This window comes from Heterodontus francisci, chromosome 31 (genome assembly GCF_036365525.1).
Source record: "Heterodontus francisci isolate sHetFra1 chromosome 31, sHetFra1.hap1, whole genome shotgun sequence".
NCBI classification, from domain to species: Eukaryota; Metazoa; Chordata; class Chondrichthyes; order Heterodontiformes; family Heterodontidae; genus Heterodontus; species Heterodontus francisci.
The window spans coordinates 28,560,148-28,583,202 of record NC_090401.1 but is presented as its reverse complement, the minus strand read 5'-3'; the positions used below and the strand labels follow the sequence as shown (position 1 = coordinate 28,583,202).

At 43.2% G+C, this 23,055-nt stretch overlaps 1 protein-coding gene across 1 annotated transcript in view; it reads right to left on the bottom strand.

The window, feature by feature from the left end:
- csmd2 (CUB and Sushi multiple domains 2) overlaps nucleotides 1-23,055 on the bottom strand; it is a 2,056,060-nt gene that overhangs the window by 272,023 nt on the left and 1,760,982 nt on the right. The window contains exons 34-35 of the mRNA XM_068011193.1: nucleotides 18,750-18,953; nucleotides 7,349-7,473 (exon numbers count right to left, since the gene is read on the bottom strand). Coding sequence (XP_067867294.1) covers nucleotides 7,349-7,473; nucleotides 18,750-18,953 — 329 coding nt within the window. The remainder of the gene's footprint in view (nucleotides 1-7,348; nucleotides 7,474-18,749; nucleotides 18,954-23,055) is intronic.

Sequence of the window (23,055 nt, the reverse complement as noted above, 5' to 3'; positions counted from 1 at the left end):
CATTAAGAATTCTGCATGCTAAAAAAATCTGGAACAGATAATGAATACGTAATTACTGTGCAAAGTTTATCCAGTGGAGAGGGGCCAATGATTATGAAAATTAGATTATAATTGATCACCTCAATACTTGTAAACAAATTAATGCATTTTAACATGCCTTATTTTTTCATTCCCTCTAATGTCCTTAACAGTTAAATATTGGTTTCCTGAGCAACCTGGCAGGTATTTAACATTAGTGGCTCAGAGCGTAATGGTACGTCAGGGAAGAGCCTCCGATGTTCTGCTCCAAATGTTCATTAGATATTCTTGAAATGGCTGTTAGCTACATCCATTTCATCAGCAGGGTAGGTGAGCAGGACAGATGACTCATGAACTATGACCAAAAAGCTGAGCTATCTCAGTAAGCAGTGTTACAGCAGCCTTTCACTTCAACACTCTCTGACATGCAGTTACTTCTCATAAATGCACGTTACATTTTTTCTGCATTATTACATTTCTCCAATGAGTATTTCAGGCTGCCTTGTGTTGCACTTATTTAAATTGTACATTGGTCACTTAGAAAGGACTGTGATTTTTAAAACATTTTAATCTGTATTTTAATGGATTACATTTTGAGGGTGTGCATGTATTCAATTTTTGTTTATGTTGGGAGAGTGCCATCAAACAGTTTAATTTTATTTTCATTTCCTTTTACCGTATAGTACACATTGGTAAAACAGAAATTTCCACTGAGTTTTTTTTTCAGATTTGTTTGGTCAACAAATTTGCAAATGTAAAATAAAAGCAAAATACTGCGGATGCTGGAAATCTGAAATAAGAGTTCCGAAGAAGGGTCACTGACCCGAGTCGTTAACTCTGCTTCTCTTTTCACAGATGCTGCCAGACCTGCTGAGTGGTTCCAGCATTTCTTGTTTTTATTTGCAAATGTAATATCGAAAAGTTTGAGATGCAGTTTTTCCATTCTCAATTTTCTGGTTATAAACATCCACAAAAATGTGCAACTAGCTGCTCATCTCACCCATCGTTGGAGGTCAGTGTCAGGCAAACAGCCCCCGCCCCCCACCCACCACCTGCCAAGATCGAGGCACATATTATTTTGCCACATGAATATTAAAGTTTAAAAATTGCAAGCCCCGGACTGGAAAGACATTTGCATAGTAACAGATGGTGTTGAAACAATGGGGACCCAGTAGCTGCTTCCCCAATACACAGAAGTGGTCAGACCAGTTTTAGTCACATGACTAACTGGCTGTTGCAGAGATTTGAACTGAGAGTTTTAAATTTGGAGAAAACAGTACTTGAGATCAGAAAGCCGTGTGCTCATGGATTGAGAACATCTCCTCTCCTATCTGCCCTCAGCTCGCTCTCACCAGCTTCGGAAACCACTGAAGACAAGTAAACCCAAAGAGAGAAAAAGTCTCCTACATGAGCAAGGTTTAAAAGGAACGCTGGGCCCCAACGAAACACAAGACCATACCTTCAATCAAGGACTATAGCGTCTTAAAGTACAGTAACAAGAGATTGCCTCAAACTGTTCTACTTCTCTTTTCTTCTGCTCTTTTCTGTCCTTACTTTAATGTGTGTATCACATGTGCATGTTAGCATGGGCACGTCATATATCTGTAAGCGTTAACCGTATTAGAGTTTAAGTTTAAGGTTTAATAAATTTCATCTTTCTTCTTTAAACCAAAGAAAGCCTGTTTGTGCTAATTTCTTTGCCTTATAATTGGAAAGCTGTGAACAAGAATTCACAAAGGGGAAACTCAAAACTCAGTGTGTTTAAAATTAAACCCTGTTACAAACTCAATTCTGATCAGGAATTTGAGCTGTGCTTTGGGCAGCAACAAAACTTGCAGCACGACCATGTGAAAAAGTTGATTACAACAAGAGGTCTGTAGTAATATAAAAGCAAAATACTGCAGATGCTAGAAATCTGAAATAAGAAATAGTATTGGAAATGCTCAGCAGGTCTGGCAGCATCTGTGGAGAGAGAAACAGAGTTAATGTTGAGTCTGTTTCTCGTTAACTCTGTTTCTCTCTCCAGTGATGCTAACGTTTTGAGTCAGATATGACTCTTCTGAATCTACGTTAACGCTGTTTCTCTCTCCACAGATGCTGCCAGACCTGCTGAGCATTTCCAGCACTTTCTGTTTTAGGTCAGTAGTAACAATAGGACAATTTAGCAATCAGGCTTGAGTGTACTGAGAATATTCACTGGGAATTAATGAGGTCCTAATTTTATGGCTAACTCAACTTGAACGAATATTCAAACATTAGAAATGGAAACATAAATTACTTTCCTACCGACATCCATTTTTATTTACTCCTGTTGAAGTGGTTTTTGTATTGCATGCAAAATGTCTGACAAGACACTTCACAAAGAGGAGAAGGAGATGAATAGTTTAAATTAAAAAATGCTTCTAACATCCCATTGTCAAGGTTCGTGTTGCTGAAGTTTTAGGATTTGTGGCAGAGCAAGTCTGACTACAATGGTGTATTGATACATTTGGAATGAAACATTCTGAAATTTCCCTATGGAATTGATAATACGCCTTCAGTTGTAATTATTCTGTCTGTTTAATCCTGTTGAATCAGCTCGTTATTTCTGGCCAGACTCATTCCACCAGTTTACAGCTCTGTAAGGTCACCATGTTGCGTAACTTTCATTATTTCAATAATCAATGAAGTTATGTCAAAATGTTAAAACCTGCAGCAAAAGTAACAGTTGGCCTCATATTGCTCCTTTGTGTGCATGAGGTAACTAATCGAGTAAAGGGCGTTAAAACTTACACATTATTCCTTCTGGGTTCTACTATAAGAAATTCAATCCTGTATGAAATTCCCCACTTAGCAGGCTCTGTGAAGTAACTTGACTGAAATGAGCACTTACATCATTAAAAAATTTAGCTTAGTATAGTGGATATCATAGGAACTTTAGAAAAAGTTGGGTCTATCTCTCCAGATCCAATTTGCCTGAGGTTGTGCACAAGCTGCACGACATCTCTTAATTCTCATCATCGCATTTGAAATGTTGATGCCAGTGCTTTTGGAGCACTGTGTTCCTGTCCCTTTTGGCTTGAGTAGGAAAGGAATCACATCATTGACGCTTTATGACCTTCATGAATTTGGATGATGCTACTGTAACACATTGCAGTAATCGTTACTCTGCAATGGATTGGGATACAAAATGGAGATGAAGTCAAAGCCAAATACTTTATTTTCAATTGTACGCAAAGAATAATTTTTCAAACCCGTTCTGCCGAGTTCAGAATAACCAAAAGGAGATAGCTGCCCCACAGCATTCAGCGTCAGAGCTGCCATTTTGAAGGTCATACAAGTCAGCAAAACAGTTGCAGCAGAATTTATGATTTTCTCTTCTCTCACTAAGAGGCATTGAGGCAACGATAATACCTTTATCATTGCTCCAATAGATCAGCTAATTCAGCCTGAATAGGAATTCATCTTTGGATCCCTGATCTGTATGTTCATTCACACACTGGATAATCTCACGGCCACACTGGATAGAGGGGGAAGTGCTGATATTTTGCATTACAACACAATCTAATCCTTGGGTACACATCTGGTTGGGATGGACACTGAAATTAATTATACTAAGGTTAACCTACATCTGTGGTGGCCTACCAGATCGCAATGACAGCAAAGCTCCTTATAAAAAGGGGTTTTGATTTCAAGGTTTCCCTCTAAAAAACATTTAGTTCATGAGCGTTTCTCTTTCACAAATCAAAAATATGTTTCTTTATCTCTCCTACAAATCCTGGGAGAATTTTTTTCAAAGTCAAAGTTGAGAATACTATATTCTTTCTCAAAATCAGAATAACTTCTGAACTCTAATAAATGGCAGAAATATTCACCATTTACATAAACAGGTTCGATTCAGGAATCAGAAGTACAATTTCAAAATTTGCAGATGACACCATATTGGGGGCTGTAGTTAATACAGAGGAAGACTGTGACAAAATACAGGAAGACCCAAGGTAGGATCAGCATATAATTGACAAATACAGTTAAGTGTAAGAGTACATTTTTGTAGGAAGAATAAGGCCACATACTCCTTGGAAAATACATGTCTAATTGGGGTAGAGGAACAGAAATCTCAGGGTACCAATACAAAAATCAATAAGAGTAATGGCACAGATTAACACAGCCATTAAAAAAAGCAACCAAAGCACCGGGGTTTATTTCACTGGGGTTTATTTCGAGAGGGATAGGATTGAAAAGCAGAGAAGTTATGTTAAACTTGCAGAGACCCTTCGTGAGACGATACTTTTAGTACTATGAACAATTCTGGTCTTCATTTTATATGATGGATACAGAAGTGCTGGAGAAGGTGCAAAAAATTAGTACAATGATAATAGAACTGAGAGGTTATATCTATTAGAAAAGAATCAACAGGCTGGGGCTCTTTTCTCCAGAAAAGAGAAGACTGAGGGGTGACCTGATAGAGGTCTTTAAGATTATGGAAGGATATGATAGTGTGGACATAGAGAAAGTATTTTCCCTTGCAGGTGAGACCAAAACATGGGGCCATAAATATAACACAAAAGCAAAATAATATGTCTGCTGGAAATCTGAAATAAAAACAGAATATACTGGAAATAGTGGATGGATCGTGGACAGAGGAAATGGGTGAGGTGCTAAATGAGTACTTTGCATCAGTATTCACCAAAGAGAAGGGAGTGCAGATAGTCTCAGTCATCTCATTATCAAAAAGGAGGTGGTGTTGGGTGTCTTGCAAAGCATTAAGGTAGATAAGTCCCCAGGGCCTGATGGGATCTACCCTAGAATACTGAGGGAGGCAAGGGAAGAAATTGCTGGGGCCTTGACAGAAATCTTTGCATCCACATTGGCTACAGGTGAGGTCCCAGAGGACTGGAGAATAGCCAATGTTGTTCCTTTGTTTAAGAAGGGTGGCAAGGATAATCCAGGAAATTATAGGCCGGTGAGCCTTACGTCAGTGGTAGGGAAACTATTAGAGAGGATTATTCGGGACAGGATTTACTCCCATTTGGAAACAAACGAACTTATTAGCGAGAGACAGCATGGTTTTGTGAAGGGGAGGTCGTGTCTTATTAACTTGATTGGGTTTTTTGAGGAAGTGACGAAGATGATTGATGAAGGAAGGGCAGTGGATGTTATCTGTATGGACTTTAGTAAAGCCTTTGACAAGGTCCCTCATGGCAGACTGGTACAAAAGGTGAAGTCACACGGGATCAGAGGTGAGCTGGCAAGATGGATACAGAACTGGCTCGGTCATAGAAGACAGAGGGTATCATTGGATGGGTGTTTTTCTGAATGGAGGGATGTGACTTGTGGTGTTCCGCAGGGATCAGTGCTGGGACCTTTGCTGTTTGTAGTATATATAAATAATTTGGAGGAGAATGTAGCTGGTCTGATTAGTAGGTTTGCGGGCGACACAAAGGTTGGTGGAGTTGCGGATAATGATGAGGATTGTCAGAGGATACAGCAAGATATAGATCGGTTGGAGACTTGGGAGGAGAAATGGCAGATGGAGTTTAATCCGGACAAATGTGAGGTAATGCATTTTGGAAGGTCTAATGCAGGTGGGAGGTATACAGTAAATGGCAGAACCCTTAGGAGTATTGACAGGCAGAGAGATCTGGGCGTACAGGTCCACAGGTCACGGAAAGTGGCAACGCAGGTGGATAAGGTAGTCAAGAAGGCATACGGCATGCTTGCCTTCATCGGTCGGGGCACGGAGTATAAAAATTGGCAAGTCATGTTGCAGCTGTACAGAACTTTAGTTAGGCCACACTTAGAATATTGTGTGCAATTCTGGTCGCCACACTACCAGAAGGACGTGGAGGCTTTGGAGAGGGTACAGAGGAGGTTTACCAGGATGTTGCCTGGTCTGGAGGGCATTAGCTATGAGGAGAAGTTGGAAAAACTCGGATTGTTTTCACTGGAACGACGGAGGTGGAGGGGCGACATGATAGAGGTTTACAAAGTTATGAGCGGCATGGACAGAGTGGATAGTCAGAAGCTTTTTCCCAGGGTGGAAGAGTCAGTTACTAGGGGGCATAGGTTTAAGGTGCGAGGGGAAAAGTTTAGAGGGGATGTGCAAGGCAAGTTTTTTTATACAGAGGGTGGTGAGTGCCTGGAACTTGCTGCCAGGGGAGGTGGTGGAAGCAGATACGATAGCGTCATTTTAGAGACATCTTGACAAATACATGAATAGTAAGGGAATAGAGGGATATGGACCCCGGAAGTGCAGAAGGTGTTAGTTTAGGCAGGCATCAAGATCGACGCAGGCTTGGAGGGCCGAATGGCCTGTTCCTGTGCTGTACTGTTCTTTGTTCAATAGTTGCTAGCCTATACCCAGAAATGGAGATAGAGAGGTTGAGGATGGGAAGAGAAGAGTCAGAAATTAACCATGTGAAGGTGAGTGAAAGGTGGAAATTGGAAGTGGAGTTAAGGAAATTTTCCAGTTCGGGCTGAGAACAGGAAACGGCCCCGATACTGTCATTAACATACTGGCAAAAGAGGTGAGGGATGGGATCTAAGTGCGAATGGAGCAAAGAATATATAACATGTCCCACAAAAAGGCAGACCCATTTTTTTCAGACAGCAGCTGTTGGCAATGATTCTGCGATTCCCATTTGCACCTCCTCTAGAACCATCTTTTGTTCTTTTACTTGTCCCATTACCATCTCCTTTTGCCTTGCGCCATCATCCCTCTTGTCATTTAATCTCTCCTGCCTTTCACCCGATCACAGACCTTCCTTTTTGTTCTTTCCTCCCTTCCCTCCTTTCCCAGCCTCTGTATTTGTTTAAAACCTATTACTTCTCTAACTTTTTCCAGCTTGGACAAAAGGGCATCAAGCTAAGACATTAACTTTGTTCCTCTCGCTACAGATGCTGCTAAGTATTTCCAGCATTTTCTGTTTATGGACCATAAATATAAAATAGACACTAATAAATCCAATAGGGAATTCAGGAGAAATGTCTCCACCCATAGAGTGGTTCGAATGTGGAACATGCTGCCACAAGGAGTAGTTGAAGCAAAGAACATAGATGCATTTGAGGGAAGGCTAGATAAGCACATGAGGGAGAAAGATGTAGGACGACATGTTGTTGGGGTTTAGATGAAGAAGGGTGAGAGGAGGTCCATTTGGAGCACAAACACCAGCATGGCCCTGTTGGGCTGAATGACATGTTTTGTATGGTAAACATTTTGTAACGTTTTGTAAATATTTAATGGGAATATTTCAGAGTGTGATGATTCCTACATATTTTAAACAGTGGGCAGATTTTGATGGCACATTTAAAATCAATTGTCATTCGCTTTTTATTTAATCGTAATAAATACCTGTATGCCAGCTCCTTCAGGAACCGTGATTTTCCATAAACAGTTCAGGCTGTTCTGGTAAGGATCAGGGAATCCCGGTGATAGAATTGTGCCTTTTCGTTCAGTGAGATTTCCTCCACAAGGTACTGAAAAGAAAATGATGAACTGGTTTCATTAAGACTGAATGTAAATAGGTGTATGGATCTTGTAGAAGGAGAATTAATGACCTCATATGCAGCTGTACCCTTTACAATTTGTCAGAAATCCCTGGACAAGCAGATATTGCTGTAAACTCTTTACTGCTGATGGAATCAGAGGTCAAAAATGTTCCAAAATGAAATGCTGTTTGTGTAAATGAAGACATAAAAAAAGTCAGTTTATCTTTTATCCTCACCAGCATGATGTGGGTGACCTTCAGATACTTTCTTTCATGCAATGGCAATCTTACACTTATGAGCCGAAATGTTATCTTATGCACAGAATAATCTGTGGTAGCTGGACAAAGGCTGAACAATGAGCCCTTTTATATCATATAGTGTACACCTGGTCTACTTAACTGATAGACAAATAAGGCTCTGGGAGTCCCTTCAAGTCAGGAACTACAAATCTATTTTAATAAGTTAAGTTAAGCAGCAAGAGCAGACACAGCAGATTTCATTAGGTTTCAGATTTTTTTTTTAACAGAAAGCCTGCTTCATGTCCTTTGGTTCTGAAAGTTCTCTGTAGGATTACCCTTTTCGCTGGATCAATGTCCACTCTCGGTGATTTTATCTCCACCCATATGGTACAGCAAGAGAAATGGAAAATCATTTAAAAGCTCCATCATTTATTGTGCTGAGAGCATGAAGCTCTCAGTCAGCACCAGCAGCCTACATTTCTAACCTTTGTCAGTTCTGATGAAACGTCACTAACCTGAAACATTAATTCTGCTTCTCTCTCCACAGATGCTGCCAGACCTGCTGAGTATTTCCAGCATTTCTTGTTTTTATACCAGCAACAGATATCCTGACTGAATTGCTTGTATGACCCATCTAGTGGGGAATCAATCCCAAATTATTAACTTGTGTCTCCCTCTTTAAGCCTGATAATCAATATTAACTGTTTCTGATTTCTGGATAAATTTCAGCCCCAGTTTACTTCAGCAGGAGGCGTCAGCGAGTGTGCACAGAATGTCAGGCAGTGATAAGTTGCGGGGAGGGGGGATTTCAGCAGGTTCTCATGATCTGGAAAGGGGGAACAGTGACGCAAACCTTCCTTGTGGGCTTGAAATATTAATTGCACAAATAAGCTATGGGTGGAATGTAACTTTTTGGCTCCTGACATTAAATTTCAATTTGTTGCTGAGAAGACGAGAAGGCCTGTTACAAGGGGTTGCCAGGCCCCTGACTGGAAAGACATTTTTGCATAGTAACAGACAGTGCTTGTAGACAAAGGAGCTATTCCCTGCTTCAACTCAATCCACAAAGCCAGTAGTGGTTATACCAGTCGGTCACGTGACTACCCTGCTGGCCAACTTGGGGTGTTTTAAGTTGTAGAGACAGTGTTTGAACTGGCATAAAACAGAATACTTCTGGACTGAAACAGACCTCCTCTTCTCTCCTGTCTGCTCCCATCTCTTTCTCACGGAACTCCAAAAACTGACTGAAGACAAGTGAACCCCAAGAGAGAAAAGTCTTCTACAGTGAACAAGGTTTAAGAGGAATACTGGGCCCCAACGAAAAGGAAGATTCACCTGCAAACAAGGATTCTACAGTGAGCTTGAAGACCCGTAACAAAAACTCTTCAGATATTGCCTCAAACTTTTCCACTTTATTTTTCTTCTCTTTTATGTCTCTATTTGCATGTGTGTATTGCATATGTATACTAGCGTGGGTGCAGCGTGTATCCGTACGCATTAACTGAATTAGAGTTTTAAGTTTAAGTTTCATAAAATTTCACCTTTCTTCTTTAAATCTCAGAAAGCCTGTGTGTGCTGGTTTCTTTACCTTATAATTGGAAAGCAGTGAACAAGGATTCACCAAGGGGGAGCTAAAAACACAGTGTGTTTAAAAAAATAAAACCCTGTTACAGTAAGACCAGGTGAAGGCTGAAAGGGACCCCGAGACCTCTTTCTCACCTGGTCGTAACAGCTCTACGACAGCAGCAACTGCATAGTAAGGATTGACAGTGGAAAAAGGAAAGTAGTTTCAATCGCAGTATTGTTACTCGAGGTAATGAACTCTTGCATCACTCTGGAATACAATGAAATCCTCATACAGTTCAGATTAAATAAAAACATCTTTTGGACAAAGATAAGAACTTCCAAGGTTCAGTATTTAGTTCGAATAAAGCACTTGAAGTTGGGGACAGAAAAGACTTTGCCCAAACACCAAGTTTTGTTTTGGTACATTAAACGGTTTAATTGGACTAAATAACTGTTATGAATTGCAAGACTTGAGTAAATATTTTCAACATCCAGGTGGACACTTCATACACATGAATCTGCAATTGTTAATTTAAAGACAAGTGTAAAATTTAAAGGCAGGAACTGCAATATGTGAGGAGAGCTCCACAAGAGGTGGGCAAAAGGGTTAAATGTCATTCAACATCAATATTACAGAGTTCCAGAAATGAAGGTCACAAGAAAAGAGAGTCCACATCTAATGATCATGTACTCCAAAAATGTATCCGACACCAACAATTAAATCACCACAGGAATAGGTTTGAAACTAATCCCTGTAAGGCAGTCAATGTGACTAATAGACTGGGAGTTCTGCCAGCAGTGTTCATTCTCTGTTTTATTATCATAGAGTCAGTTACGGCATAGAAGAAGGCCATTTGGCCCATCTGAGTCCATGCCAGTTCTGTGTTTAGCAATCCAGTCAGTCCAATCCAGCTACTCCCGTAGCTCTGCAAGTTTATTTCCTTCAAGTGCCCTTCCAATTTCCTTTTAAAATCATAATCGTCTCCGCTTCCACCACCCTCGTGGACAGCGAGTTCCAGGTCATTACCACTTGCTGCGTAAAAAGCTTCCTCCTCACATTCCCCTGTAACTCTTGCCCAAAACCTTCAATCTGTTTCTCCTGGTCTTGCACCATAAGTTAATGGGAACAGTTTTTCTTTATCTAACTTATCTAAGCATGTCATCAAATCAATCATTTTTTACTCGACCAAATTTCTGTCAGATACTGTTCCAGAAATTTCCATGATTCTGCATTTTAATTGCATACATGGATGCTACAGAAGAAACTGTTTCAATTGGAAAGAAATTGCTTTAGCTGTGAAATAAGAGTGGACATCAGCAAAATTTAATGTGGATAAGTAATCATCACTTTTTAGTTCCTGCTCCAAAGATATTTCCCTCTCCCACCACCACTTATTATTTCTACACCTGCAACTCCAATTATAAGAACATTAAGAAATAGGAGCTGAAGAAGGGCATTTGGTCCTTGGAGCCTGCTCCCCCATTCAATAAGATCATGACTGATTTTCGACCTCAACTCCACCTTCCTGCACTATCCCCATCTCCTGTAATTCCCAAAAATCTTTCGACATCTGTCTTGAATATACTCAACAACTGAGTATCCACAGCTCTCTGGGGTAGAGAATTCCAAAGATTCACAGCCTTTTGAGTGAAGAACTTTCTCCTCATCTCAGTCTTAAATGGCCAACCCCTTATTCTGAGACTGCAGTTGTTCTAGACTATGTTCTAGATTCCCCAGCCAGGGGAATAATTTTCTCAGCACCTATCCTGTCAAGCACCTTAAGAATTTTATAGATTTCAATTAGATCCTCTCCCATTCTTCCAAACTCCAGGGAATGTAGGCCCAATCTACTCAATGTCTCCTCATAGGTCCCAAGGAACCAGACTAGTGAACCTTCGTTGTACTTCCTCTAGGGAAAGTATGTCCTTCTTCTAAACAATACTGAACAACTACTGGGACTTTTTTGGACCCCTGTGAACCTTTAGATTGTGCAACAACTGCACATTATTTAAATTGGTGAAGTCGACCATTACAGACAGCCTATTTGTTCCTAATTAGTAAGTCAATATGCTTACTGCTGAGGGAGTAAGTACAATTTCAAGTTGAGAAAATTGCAGACAATGTGAGCCTCAGGTTGTAGAGTGAAATGGCCTCCAAGGACTAAAGTCATGAGCTTGGTCGTTTACTCTGAGGGGGAAGGGAATCATAGGGCTGGATTTTGTGCTGGAGACAGGACTCCTGGCGCCGGGCCAAAAAGGCAGGGTGAGCCCCGCCTCTGCCTTTTCGTGCCCTCCCCCGGAGCAATCCTCCAGACTTTTTGAATCAAAGTTTCAGGAGTTAGGATCCCCCTCCCTTTAAAGATGGGGATCCCACCTCCAAGAGCTGCCTGCCAATCAGAAGGCCGGAAGCTCGGCAGTGTCCGCACTGCAACTGGGAGTGGTGCATGTCAGATCACAACAAGTAACTGCTGGTACTGCAGAGGCCTTGGAGCCAGGCCCACTGGCTGAAACCCCAGACCGGAGGTAGGTGAGGCAAGGTCACCGGCGCCTGTCCGGATGGCCCTGACCGGGGGTGGTGGGGGGCAGGGGGAGGAGGGGGTTCTGAGGGGTAAAGCTGTCCATGGTGCCTGGTGGGGGTCCTTCATGGACCACAAATTGCCCACGAATGAGGGACCACCCCTCCAAGCTCGCAGGGAGGAAGCCTGTGTCACAAGGCATCCTCCCTGCGCAGTGGAGGCCCTCCCCCACCCCGTTATAGGCCACTTAAGGGCCTCAATAAGCCTCTGGGTGGGAAGGCGATTGTCAGCCTATCCCGCCCCCGGAAGATGGCTTGGCGATGGAGCGGCGACAGGCCCTTGACCCCGCCGCAGCCACCCACCTCCCCCACTCCAAACCTTCAACCCTGCCTCAGGGGCGCCACATAAAATCTTGGCCATAGAATCTTACAGCACAGAAGGAAGCCATTTGGCCCATCATACCTGTGTTGATTCTTTGAAAGGTTCATCCAATTAGTCCCACTCTCCTGCTCTTTCTCTTTAGCCCTGCACTTTTTTTTTCCTTTTTAAATGTACATCCAATTCCCTTTCCAAAGTTACTACTGAATCTGTCTCCAACATTCGTGCAGGCAGTGCATTTCAGATCACAAGAAGTAACTGTGTAAAAAAAAAAATTCTCTTTTGCAAGCTACAAGTTTGGCTGGCAAAAAATGAGCACTGACTAAAAGTAATTATCATTTCAGTTTCCTGACTTTGCAGGATTACATGCTACATTGCAAACATCAGGACTCCTTCTAAATTATCAAAGTCAGACACATCTGGCAATAATGCTGCCATCCATTGATGTCCTGTCCAATTTTTGAACAGCATTATCTAATGAATGATTGCCAATGGCATAATTGGGGGAAGTCAAGAGTCATTGGGGCCACCTTTTTTTTGTTGCATAGGAGAAAGAAAGAAGACAGAATTACTTTGGGATTCTTTTTTAAAGATGCCTTGAAGAAATTTGCAGTAACTCAATGTATTTTGCTGCCTGTGACTTCATTGCTGTTGTACATCATTAAAATCGGCGGGGATTATTTCTTCATCTATGCTTGGCTTTTCACATTAATTGTTTCTCTGGTGAGTACACAGTAATGCTTCCCTTATTTTTAATTCTGTTTTTCCCCTCCTTCCAATCTGACTTCTAGTTCCTTTCTGCTTCCTTTCCTGAAGGTGGTGATTTTGGTTATTGGAGAAATTTGTGCTGTTCTTCTTAGAGAGGAGAAGGTTGAGAGGAGATTTGATAGAGGTGTTCAAAATCATGAGGGGTCTGGACAGAGTAGATAAGGAGAAACTGTTCCCATTGGCAGAAGGGTTGAGAACCAGAGGACATCAATAACCAGGGGGCATATAGATTTAAGGTAAGGGGCAAGAGGTTCAGAGGGGATTTGAGGAGAAACTTTTTCACCCAGAGGATGGTTGGAATCTGGAACACACTGCCTGAAGAGGTGGTAGAGGCAGGAACCCTCCCAACATTTAACAAGTATTTAGATGAGCACTTGAAAGGCCATAGCATACAAGGCTACAGGCCAAGTGCTGGAAAATGGGATTAGAATAGTTAGGTGCTTGATGGCCGGCATGGACACGATGGGCCAAAGGGCCTGTTTCTGTGCTGTATAACACTGATATCTGACTCTGACTATGGTGATGAAATGGTGGGTTAATAAACACCACAAAAATTCAATTCTCACTAGAATCTCAAAATCACTTTAGCGATGAAATTAGTTCAGTTTAGCATAACTAACAAAGCTCATCACCCACCACCCTTTCACAGTCTGACTGTAGTCAGCGTGACTACAATGGACATTTTTTAAATTTTGTTTGCTGACTAGGCCAGAATCCCGAATTGCCCTTGAATGGAATGGCTTGCTAAGCCATTTCAGAGGGCGGTTAAGAATCAACCACATTGCTGTGGATCTCGAGTCACATGTAGACCAGACCAGGTAAGAGCAGCAGGTTTCCTTCCCTAAAGGACATTAGTGAACTAGATGGGTTTTTACAACAATCGACAATGGTTTCATGGCCACCATTAGACTAGTTGTTTTAAATTCCAGATTTTTTATTAATTGAATTCGAATTTCACCATCTGCTGTGGTGGGATTCAAACCCATATCCCCAGAGCATTAGTCTGGGCTCTGGATTACTAGTCCAGTGAAATTACCACTACACCATTGCCTCCTTAATGGAGTTGAAACTATGCCCATAAAAATAGGCTTGGCCATGTGAGCCGCATGGAAGATGGCAGGATCCCCAAAGACACATTGTACAGCGAGCTCGCCACTGGTATCAGACCCACCGGCCGTCCATGTCTCCGCTATAAAGACGTCTGCAAACGCGACATGAAATCGTGTGACATTGATCACAAGTCGTGGGAGTCAGTTGCCAGCATTCGCCAGAGCTGGCGGGCAGCCATAAAGACAGGGCTAAATTGTGGCGAGTCGAAGAGACTTAGCAGTTGGCAGGAAAAAAGACAGAGGCGTAAGGGGAGAGCCAACTGTGCAACAGCCCCGACAAACAAATTTCTCTGCAGCACCTGTGGAAGAGCCTGTCACTCCAGAATTGGCCTTTATAGCCACTCCAGGCGCTGCTTCACAAACCACTGACCACCTCCAGGCGCGTATCCATTGTCTCTCGAGATAAGGAGGCCCAAAAGAAAAGAAAAGGAGAAATCAACCAGACAAGGATGAATGAGCACAGCGAGAAAACATAACTCATGACAGAACAATAGTTTTGTTGATTAGTTCTCACTGTTCTTTCTTGCTCCCTCATCTTTGCCATTTCCCTTGTGGTTCTTTTGTATTTTGTACATTGATTCCTCTGTAAATCTCATCCAAGCTGCTTGCCATTGCATGCTCTCAGTAGTTAATACTGACATTTGAAATGCTCTATTTTCAGCAATGAAATTTTGTTTTTATTTTTATTTGTTGGCTGCGTTTGCTGACAACGCTGCCACTAGGTGGCGGAAATGCAGCATGTGCCACTAAAACGTCACAATCTGTGACTTCAGGCAGCTGCCAGGTCTAAAGATGGCGCTGCTCAAATAATCACACAAAGGCAACCTAACCTAAACACATGGCAGCACACAATGGCAGGAGGGAGAGAGCGAGCATGCCGGGGAGGCAAGGGAGCAGAGCGTGCAGGGTACGGGGGGAACGGAGCAGAGCTTGCCGGGGACGGGGGGAGGGGGCGGAGTAGAGCGGGCTGGGGACAGGGGGGAGGGAGCAGAGCGGGCCGGGACCGGGGAGCAGAGCGGGTCGGGGCAGGGGCGGGGCGGGGGGAGAGCAGAGCAGGGGGGTAGCGGAGCAGGCTGGGGACGGGGTTGGGGAGAGCGGCCGGAAAGAGCGGAGTGGCCGGAGACAGCAGCGAGGGTGGGGGGAGCGGAGCAGCTGGAGAGAGCAGCGAGGGGGGAGCGGAGCGGCCGAAATAGCGGAGAGGCCGGAAAGAGCAGCGAGGTGGGGAGTGGAGCGGCCGGAGAGAGCAGCGAGGGGGGGAGAGCGGAGCTTGACGCATGGGTGAATACCTGTTGGTGGCGTTGCATGGCTGTACGCGTAAAGTGCATGCGCAGAGGCCGACCAGGCGCATTGCCCGAAGATGCACACGTCACGCAATGATGTCATTGGCGCATGCACTAACAAGTCCTGGCAAGTCGGAACGCAGCGCACGCGCAGAGAGCAGGAGCCCGCCTGCACATGTGCGCACCTTGGCGCAGCCTGATGACGTCAGTGGCTGGCTGCGTTGTCAGGAATCACTTTGTTATTTGTTTGGTAAATATTATCAGCTACTGTAGTTAAGTTATGAAAAGAACTATTTTCTGAAAGAGCTTCTGTTCATTTCGTTGCCAAAGAAGAGACGTTGGTAATCTGCTTCCTGGAATTGTTTTGTTTTTCTCTGAAATGGAACAAATAATTTGGGAATTTCTCAACATCTGGTGAAAATACGGATGCAGAAATTCTAACGATTAACGACTGCCAAAATGAAATATAATGATTAATTTGCTGACAAGTTGTAAGAATTAGTCAACATGGCTAGTCCTTTGGCACAATGTGTCAGAGTGCTATCATGCTAAACAGTATTGTGTGTGAATGTGGATTGAAAGCTACAAGTGTAGAAGGAGGAAAGAAAGTAAGAGAGCGATAGTTGCCCAACCTCCTAGCAGTTGGTATTGGCGGAGCCCTGGGAACAGGCTGGTGACTCTCTGACCCTCTGGGCCTCTACTGACAGGGATAGTTAATTATGTCGTGAGAGCAAAAGAGAAGACAGAAGACAAATGATTTTTGTAAATGTATTTTTCTTCTTAACAATTTTCCCCTCCCTTCTCAAAATTGTCAACTAGCTGCCAAGGTACAGTTGCTAAGATACAATTTCTACGGTTCAATTCCACAGATGCTGCCCACTCTCTCGTACCCCATCTAAGCTGTTGATATTCATGTGAGAGCTTATTTGACTGCACAAATTGTAACTTCTGAGTTCAATCCCAGCCTCACTTAATTTCCACACATTTGCATAACTACAGGGTCATTGGATGGCAATTATGAGCAGGAATGATGGCTAAAATAAAGGCAAAATACTGAGGATGCTCAAAATCTGAAATAAAAATTGACAGTGCTGGAAATACTCAGCAGGTCTGGTAGCATCTGTGGAGAGAGAAACAGTTAATGTTTCAGGTCGATGACCTTTCATCAGAACTGGCAAAGGTTAGAAATGTAATAGGTTTTGAGCAAGTGAAAGTTGTGGGGGGGGGCGGTGGGGAGAACAAAAGGGAAGGTCTGTGATAGGGCAGAGGGTGGGAGAGATTAAATGACAAAGATGTCATGGAATAAAAGGCAAAGGGAGTGGTAATAGTTGTAGTAAAAGACAAAGCATTTATCTAGAGAGAGTGTTAATGGCAGAAAAATGAACAGCTCTGTCCGAAAGCAAAAACATGAAAAAGTTTAAGACCAGTCATGGTCTGAAATTGTTGTACACAATGTTGAGTCCAGAAGGCTGTAAAGCGGCCAATTGGAAGATGAGGTGCTGTTCCTCAAGCTTGCATTGTGCTTCACTGGAACACTGCAGCAGGCGTGAGAGCAAGTGGGGAAGCTCGGGGTCATGCTTGTGGACTGAATGGAGGTATTCAGTAAAGTGGTCACCAAATCTGCCTTTGATCTCCCCAATGTAGAAGAGACCGCATTGTGAGTAGTGAGCATACTAAATTGAAAGAAGTACAGGTAAATCTCTGCTTCACCTGGAAAGTGTGTTTGGGGCCTTGGATGGTGAGGAGAGAGGAGGTAAAATGGCAGCTGTAGACCTCCTGTGATAGCATGGGAAGATGCCATGGGAAGGGGAAGGAAGTGTTGAGGGTGATGGAGGAGTGGATCAGAGTGTCGCAGAAGGAATGGTTCCTTCGGAATGCTGACAGAGGAGGGGAGAGGAAGATGTGTTTGCTGGTGGCATCATGATGGAGGCGGCAGAAATGGCAGAGGATGATCCTTTGGACGTGAAAGCTGATTTTTCCTGTTCGACTATACAGCCAAATGTAGCACCCCTGCTGTTACTGTGGCTGGGGCCAGCTAAATCAGCAGTAACTACAGATCACACCAGGCCCCTTCCTGATCTGTACAGCTCGGCTCCTCGTTGGATGGAGTCACTGAGCCACTGGTGGAGCAAAAGTGTTATTCTTGAATAATTAAGCAACAGAAATTGGCATTACTCAAGTCAGAGGATTTACTGAATCCTCAGTTTATTCATGTGCATCCCAAAAGTATTGGGGCCCACTTCACAGGCATAAATGCAGCAGACACCCTGTCCACCCTAAGCTCAAGCCAGGGACTCCACCTCAAATTCAGGCAGGACAGGGTCACTTGCATCTTTAGAACAGGCACATTGGACTGGATTTTAAAGGGTCTCCGATGCTGGGAACGGTGACGGGGTGGCGGGCATGAAGATTGCAACAGATGAGACCTGCAACCGACCCAGATGCCGGCAGGCCACGTCCTGATCTCGGCAGTAGCGGCGAGGCCTCGTGGCAGCTCCCCACTCCACTCGGCTCTGGTACTTGCATTAAAATATGCAGATGGGCACTTACCTTTCATTAGCATGCTGGCCGCATCAATTATGACAGCAGGTTGAGTTCTTCATTCTGGCAGCCGGCAATGCCATGCCTTCAAATCCCCAATTGGGGAAACAAGGCACGACACCTGTGAGGAGGGGGAAGATGATGATTTTCTCAGTGCGGGGCATGGAGGGGAGCTGGGTCAAAGGCTTTGGATTGGTTTGGGGTGACAGGAAGGGGTAAAGGACAAAGGTCTGAACTTTGGTTGGGGAGGTTGGGGAGAAGGGCAGGAATGATGTGTAATGCCATTGGGGGGATGGGAGAGGGCATGGAAAGTCTTTTCTATTCATTTTTTTAAACTGGAAAATAACTGGCCCTTTAAAAATTTAAATTGTCATATAGGGCTCTTAGCCTTTTAACAATGGTGCCTGCGCATTGGCGCCGGATGCCATTGCTGGCTCGCCCACCCCCTCCATATCATTGGGAGGTGGCTGCTCCAGCCATGCTAATTAGCCGCCGCGTTTGGAATTGCGGCAGCTCTGCGACTCATGCCCCATGTTTGCGGGCCACCATGATTTTTCGCCCACTGCCTCTTCTGGCGGCAGCCTTTCAAAATGCAGCCCATTGTGCCTGCAAGAGAAATTCAGCAGTGCTGCCCCTGAACTCAGGATTTCCATCCTCTTTATCCCCAGGAATTGCAGGGCCTTTAGTCACTGGAATTAAATTAATAACCTAACCCAATAGTCATTTTGTGATGACGTTGTATACGTCAGAATTTAAATCCTTACAAGAATTCCTTTGGTTGGTCTATGTCATTTTGCCAAGCTTAGTCACTGATGAGAGGTATTACATTCTAAGATTTAAGAAGTTTTAAAGGTTCAGTCTACTTACCTGAACAGCTTGGTGCAGAGTCATTCCACTGTGCCAAGGCGTCAGGCACAGCTAGGCATTCTATGTTCTTGGAACCTTGCAGGGCATAACCAGGGTTGCACTCGAAGCGGATAATGGCCCCTACAGCAAAGTCGTTTCCGATTCTTTTGCCATACCTTGGTTCTGGTACCGAGCTACATTGTGTCGCACTTGTCCGGGGCACGGCTGTAAATCAGTGGAATAATTCAAATTCAGTTCTCGATTTGTCATCAAACAGACAGTGAAGGGGAGGGTTAAAGGCTCAAACCGAAAGATACAAGAGACAATATTTCAAAGGAAATGACAGGCTATTTATATGTAAATTAGTTACCTAAACATTAACTTTTATCAGGAACTTACTTTTGAGCTTTACATAAAAATCACCTGGAATAAAAACCTCATATCCAAATGAGTCTTCACATACACCTTTGATCCGCATGTGCATCTGCATATGCATACATGCTGACAGTACAGAAGCAGGATAATATATCACGAGAATCCCCCTCGGAGATGCAGAGGGATCTCGGTGTCCTCGTGCATGAATCGCAAAAGGTTAGTATGCAGGTACAGCACGTACTTAGGAAAGCTAATAGAATGTTATTGTTTTTGCAAGGGAAATTGAATACAAAAGTAGCGCAGTTATGCGTCAGCTATACAGGGCATTGGTGAGACCACATCTGGAGTACTGTGTACAGTACTGGTCTCCTTATTTAAGGAAGGATGTAAATGCGTTGGAAGCAGTACAGAGAAGGTTCACTAGACTAATACTTGGAATGGGCGGGCTGTCTTATGAGGAAAGATTGGACAGGCTAGGCTTGTATCTGCTGGAATTCAGAAGAATAAGAAGCGACTTGATTGAAACATGTAAGATCCTGTGGGGCTTGATAAAGTGGATGTGGAAAGGATGTTTCCTCTTGTGGGAGAAGCTAGAACTAGAGGTCACTGTTTAAAAACAAGGGGTCGCCCATTTTAAGACAGAGATGAGGAGAAATCTTTTCTCTCACAGGATCATGAGTTTTTGGAATTCTCTTCCTCAACAGGCGGTGGAAGCAAAGACTTTGAACATTTTTAAGGCAGAGATAGATAGATTCTTGATAAGCAAGGGGGTAGAAGGTTATCGGGGGTAGGTGGAAATGTGGAGTAATCAGTTCAGCCATGAACTTATTGAATGGCAGAGCAGGTCCAAAGGGCTGAGTGACCTACTCCTGCTCCTAATTAGTATGGAAGAAAGATAATAGCCAACATAGAGTCATAGAGAGATACAGCACTGAAACAGGCCCTTTGGCCCACCAAGTCTGTGCTGACCAACAACCACCCATTTATACTAATCCTACATTAATCCCACATTCCCTACCACATCCCCACCATTCTCCTACCACCTACCTACACTAGGGGCAATTTACAATGGCCAATTTACCTATCAACCTGCAAGTCTTTGGCTGCGGGAGGAAACCGGAGCACCCGGCGGAAACCCGCGCGGTCACAGGGAGAACTTGCAAACTCCGCACAGGCAGTACCCAAAACTGAACAAGGGTCGCTGCAGCTGTGAGGCTGCGGTGCTAACCACTGCACCACTGTGCCGCCCCATAGTTGAAATGTGCCGCCCCATGTAATTGAAATCATGCTTAGAAGTTTGCTTTTTTCTCCTTTGGGAACTTAAACTCAAGTCCATTCCAGGTTAAAGTTCATTTTGCACCAGGTCATATGAAGTGAGTTTGACATTAATCTACTGCAGAAAATGGCACACAGCTCAGCACAAATGAGCACAAACTGTCAACCTCAAACTGAGAGCCAACCAACAGTGAGAATAGTCCAATGCGAAATGGGGCAGCAGGACGTGTTGTTTTGAAACTGGGAGTCAAGGAACGTTGATGGGGCAGAAAAGATGACATTTTTCTACGTTTGATTAAGCAACAGGTCCTTTAAAATTGTGCTTGGTTTTAGCTTTTCAGATTTTACATTGTGACTTTGAAGCAAAAACTAAACAAGTGATAAAGCTGCTCAGTACTCTAAGCTAACAAAAAAACAGAAATTAGAGTGCTGAATTTTGAGGCCTCCTGTCTGGTAGAAACAGGGCAGTAGTGCCTGAAAATGGAGGAGAATAGCTGACCATCCTGTTCCTGCTGTTGTGGCAAATGGCAACATACTGGGGCCTATCACTGAGTGGCTGAAGTGTCCCCAAGTCAGGCAGTATTTACAATGTAAGTTGAGGTCCTGAGTTTTACACTAACTCCAACTGGTATTTTGGACAGAACAGGTCAGAGCGGGCCCCAGGAGTGCAGATTAGAGAGTTGGCATGACATTATAAACCACAGAAGAGATGTTTTTCTGGTGAATTAAGATTGAATTCCTGCCAATAATTCAGCCAGTGCTTTTGGCAAAAAAAAAAATGAATTTGTGAGGAATCATTAGACCTCAGCAAGCTCTTCGTTTCCAGGTCAAACCCATCCTCCCACCTTCTCTTCTGCCTTTACCCCTGAAGCTATTATCTCCAGAAACACATCTAAGCTCACTTATAATCGCTGCTTCAATGGCCCTTCTTGATAAATTATTCCCCAACTATATTACCCTTCAGGTAAAAATTGTTTGTCCCACTTTGTTTTTCTCCTAAATTCCCAATTTTTAGACTCTGCCCCCGAACCTTCCACCATACTGAACACTTAGTCATTTATCTCCATGATCTTAAAAACTTAAATTAGATCACCTCAAACAAAACAAGTTCAATTTAGGTAACCTTTCTTCATAACTTAAACGCTGAGATCTAGAATCATCCTAATCATTAATTTCTGTAACCTCCCAAGGGTAATATCCTTCATCGGATTAGATGAGAAAATCTGCAAATAATACCCCAGAATGGATTTATCTGACCAATACCTTATACAATTAAATACAATCTCTTGATTTCTACTTTATACCTTGACTGATGGAACCCAGTTCCTTACTTGCCTTTGTTATTGTGTTGATAATTTCACAGATTTATCTGCTATAACTATGAGAGAGAGAATTTCTGATATTCAATGAACACTGGTCAACAACGATGTCTAGACCAAAGGCATGCAATATGATGTTAAACCTCATGTAGAATATTATTTTTGATGGTGCATTCAATGTCCCTGATGTGCTACAGTGCAATTTATTCTGCTTTTGTTTAGATTTAGAATAGGTGCACCTGCTGACTCTGGACACATAGGTCACAGAAATCGGAAGCTCAAAATCCTGTGAGTTATATATTCTTTATTTTTTTTTGTAAAGTACCCTAACCCTGGTTCTCATGGTGGTTCAAAAATCAGTGCGATAATCAGGAACATCCCAGGTTTGTTCTCCAGTCTGTGCTGTTCTCAGCTGACATGATAATTGTAGCCTCCAGCTGGCCTCAGTGCTTTTGATTTAGGAAGAGGAAAACCCATCTTGTTTCCTGCTCCTCATCACCATCCATTCACCCATGCCAGAAGTACACAGGCATGGATGTCAGGCAAGGATAAGATCTGAGCTGGCTGAGAAAGTCCTTGCATTCAAATGGTGTGCCAATATTCAATGTTTAGCCATGAATAATGGAGAAGATTCGCAAGTGAAAATCATCGAAGGAAGAAGAAAGTATCCATTTCCCCTGGAAGGGGCAAGTGCAATAGCACTCAAGAATTTGGGCACCATGCAAGATACAGCAGATTCTTTGATTGGAAGCCCCGCCACTCAACTCAATATCCACCCTCTCCATTACTGGAGCACTGTGGCTGTAGAATGTATTATGCATAAGACATATTTCAGCAACTCACAAAGCTGACTTTGGGTGCACCTCTCAGCCCCATGACCTCAAACATTATGAAGGGCAACAGCAAGATCATGGGAACATCATGACATTCATATTCCACTCCAAGTCACACAGAATTCTGACATGCATTTATTCTGCCATTCCTTCATTGCTGTTGGGTCAAAATCCTGAACTTCCCTACCTAACACCATCAGCACATGAACTGCAGTAGGTCATTGAGAAGGCTCACTACCACTTTCTCAGGGCAACAAGGAATGATCAGTAAATGTGGCCTTATTAACACATACACACAAACACACATATATTAGATTTTACTGGTAAGGAAGTAATGGAGAACACATTGCCTAATCTGCAAGATACTTGCAAAGAAGCAATTGTGCCTTAATGGCCTATAATTGGAGAGGGGCTCAGACAGTTAACTAGGTCCAGAGATGGAAGAAACAAAGGTAATGCGAGAATCAAAACAGACTATATAATGTTAAATCATTTTACATCCAATTTGCATCGATTTTAAATGAT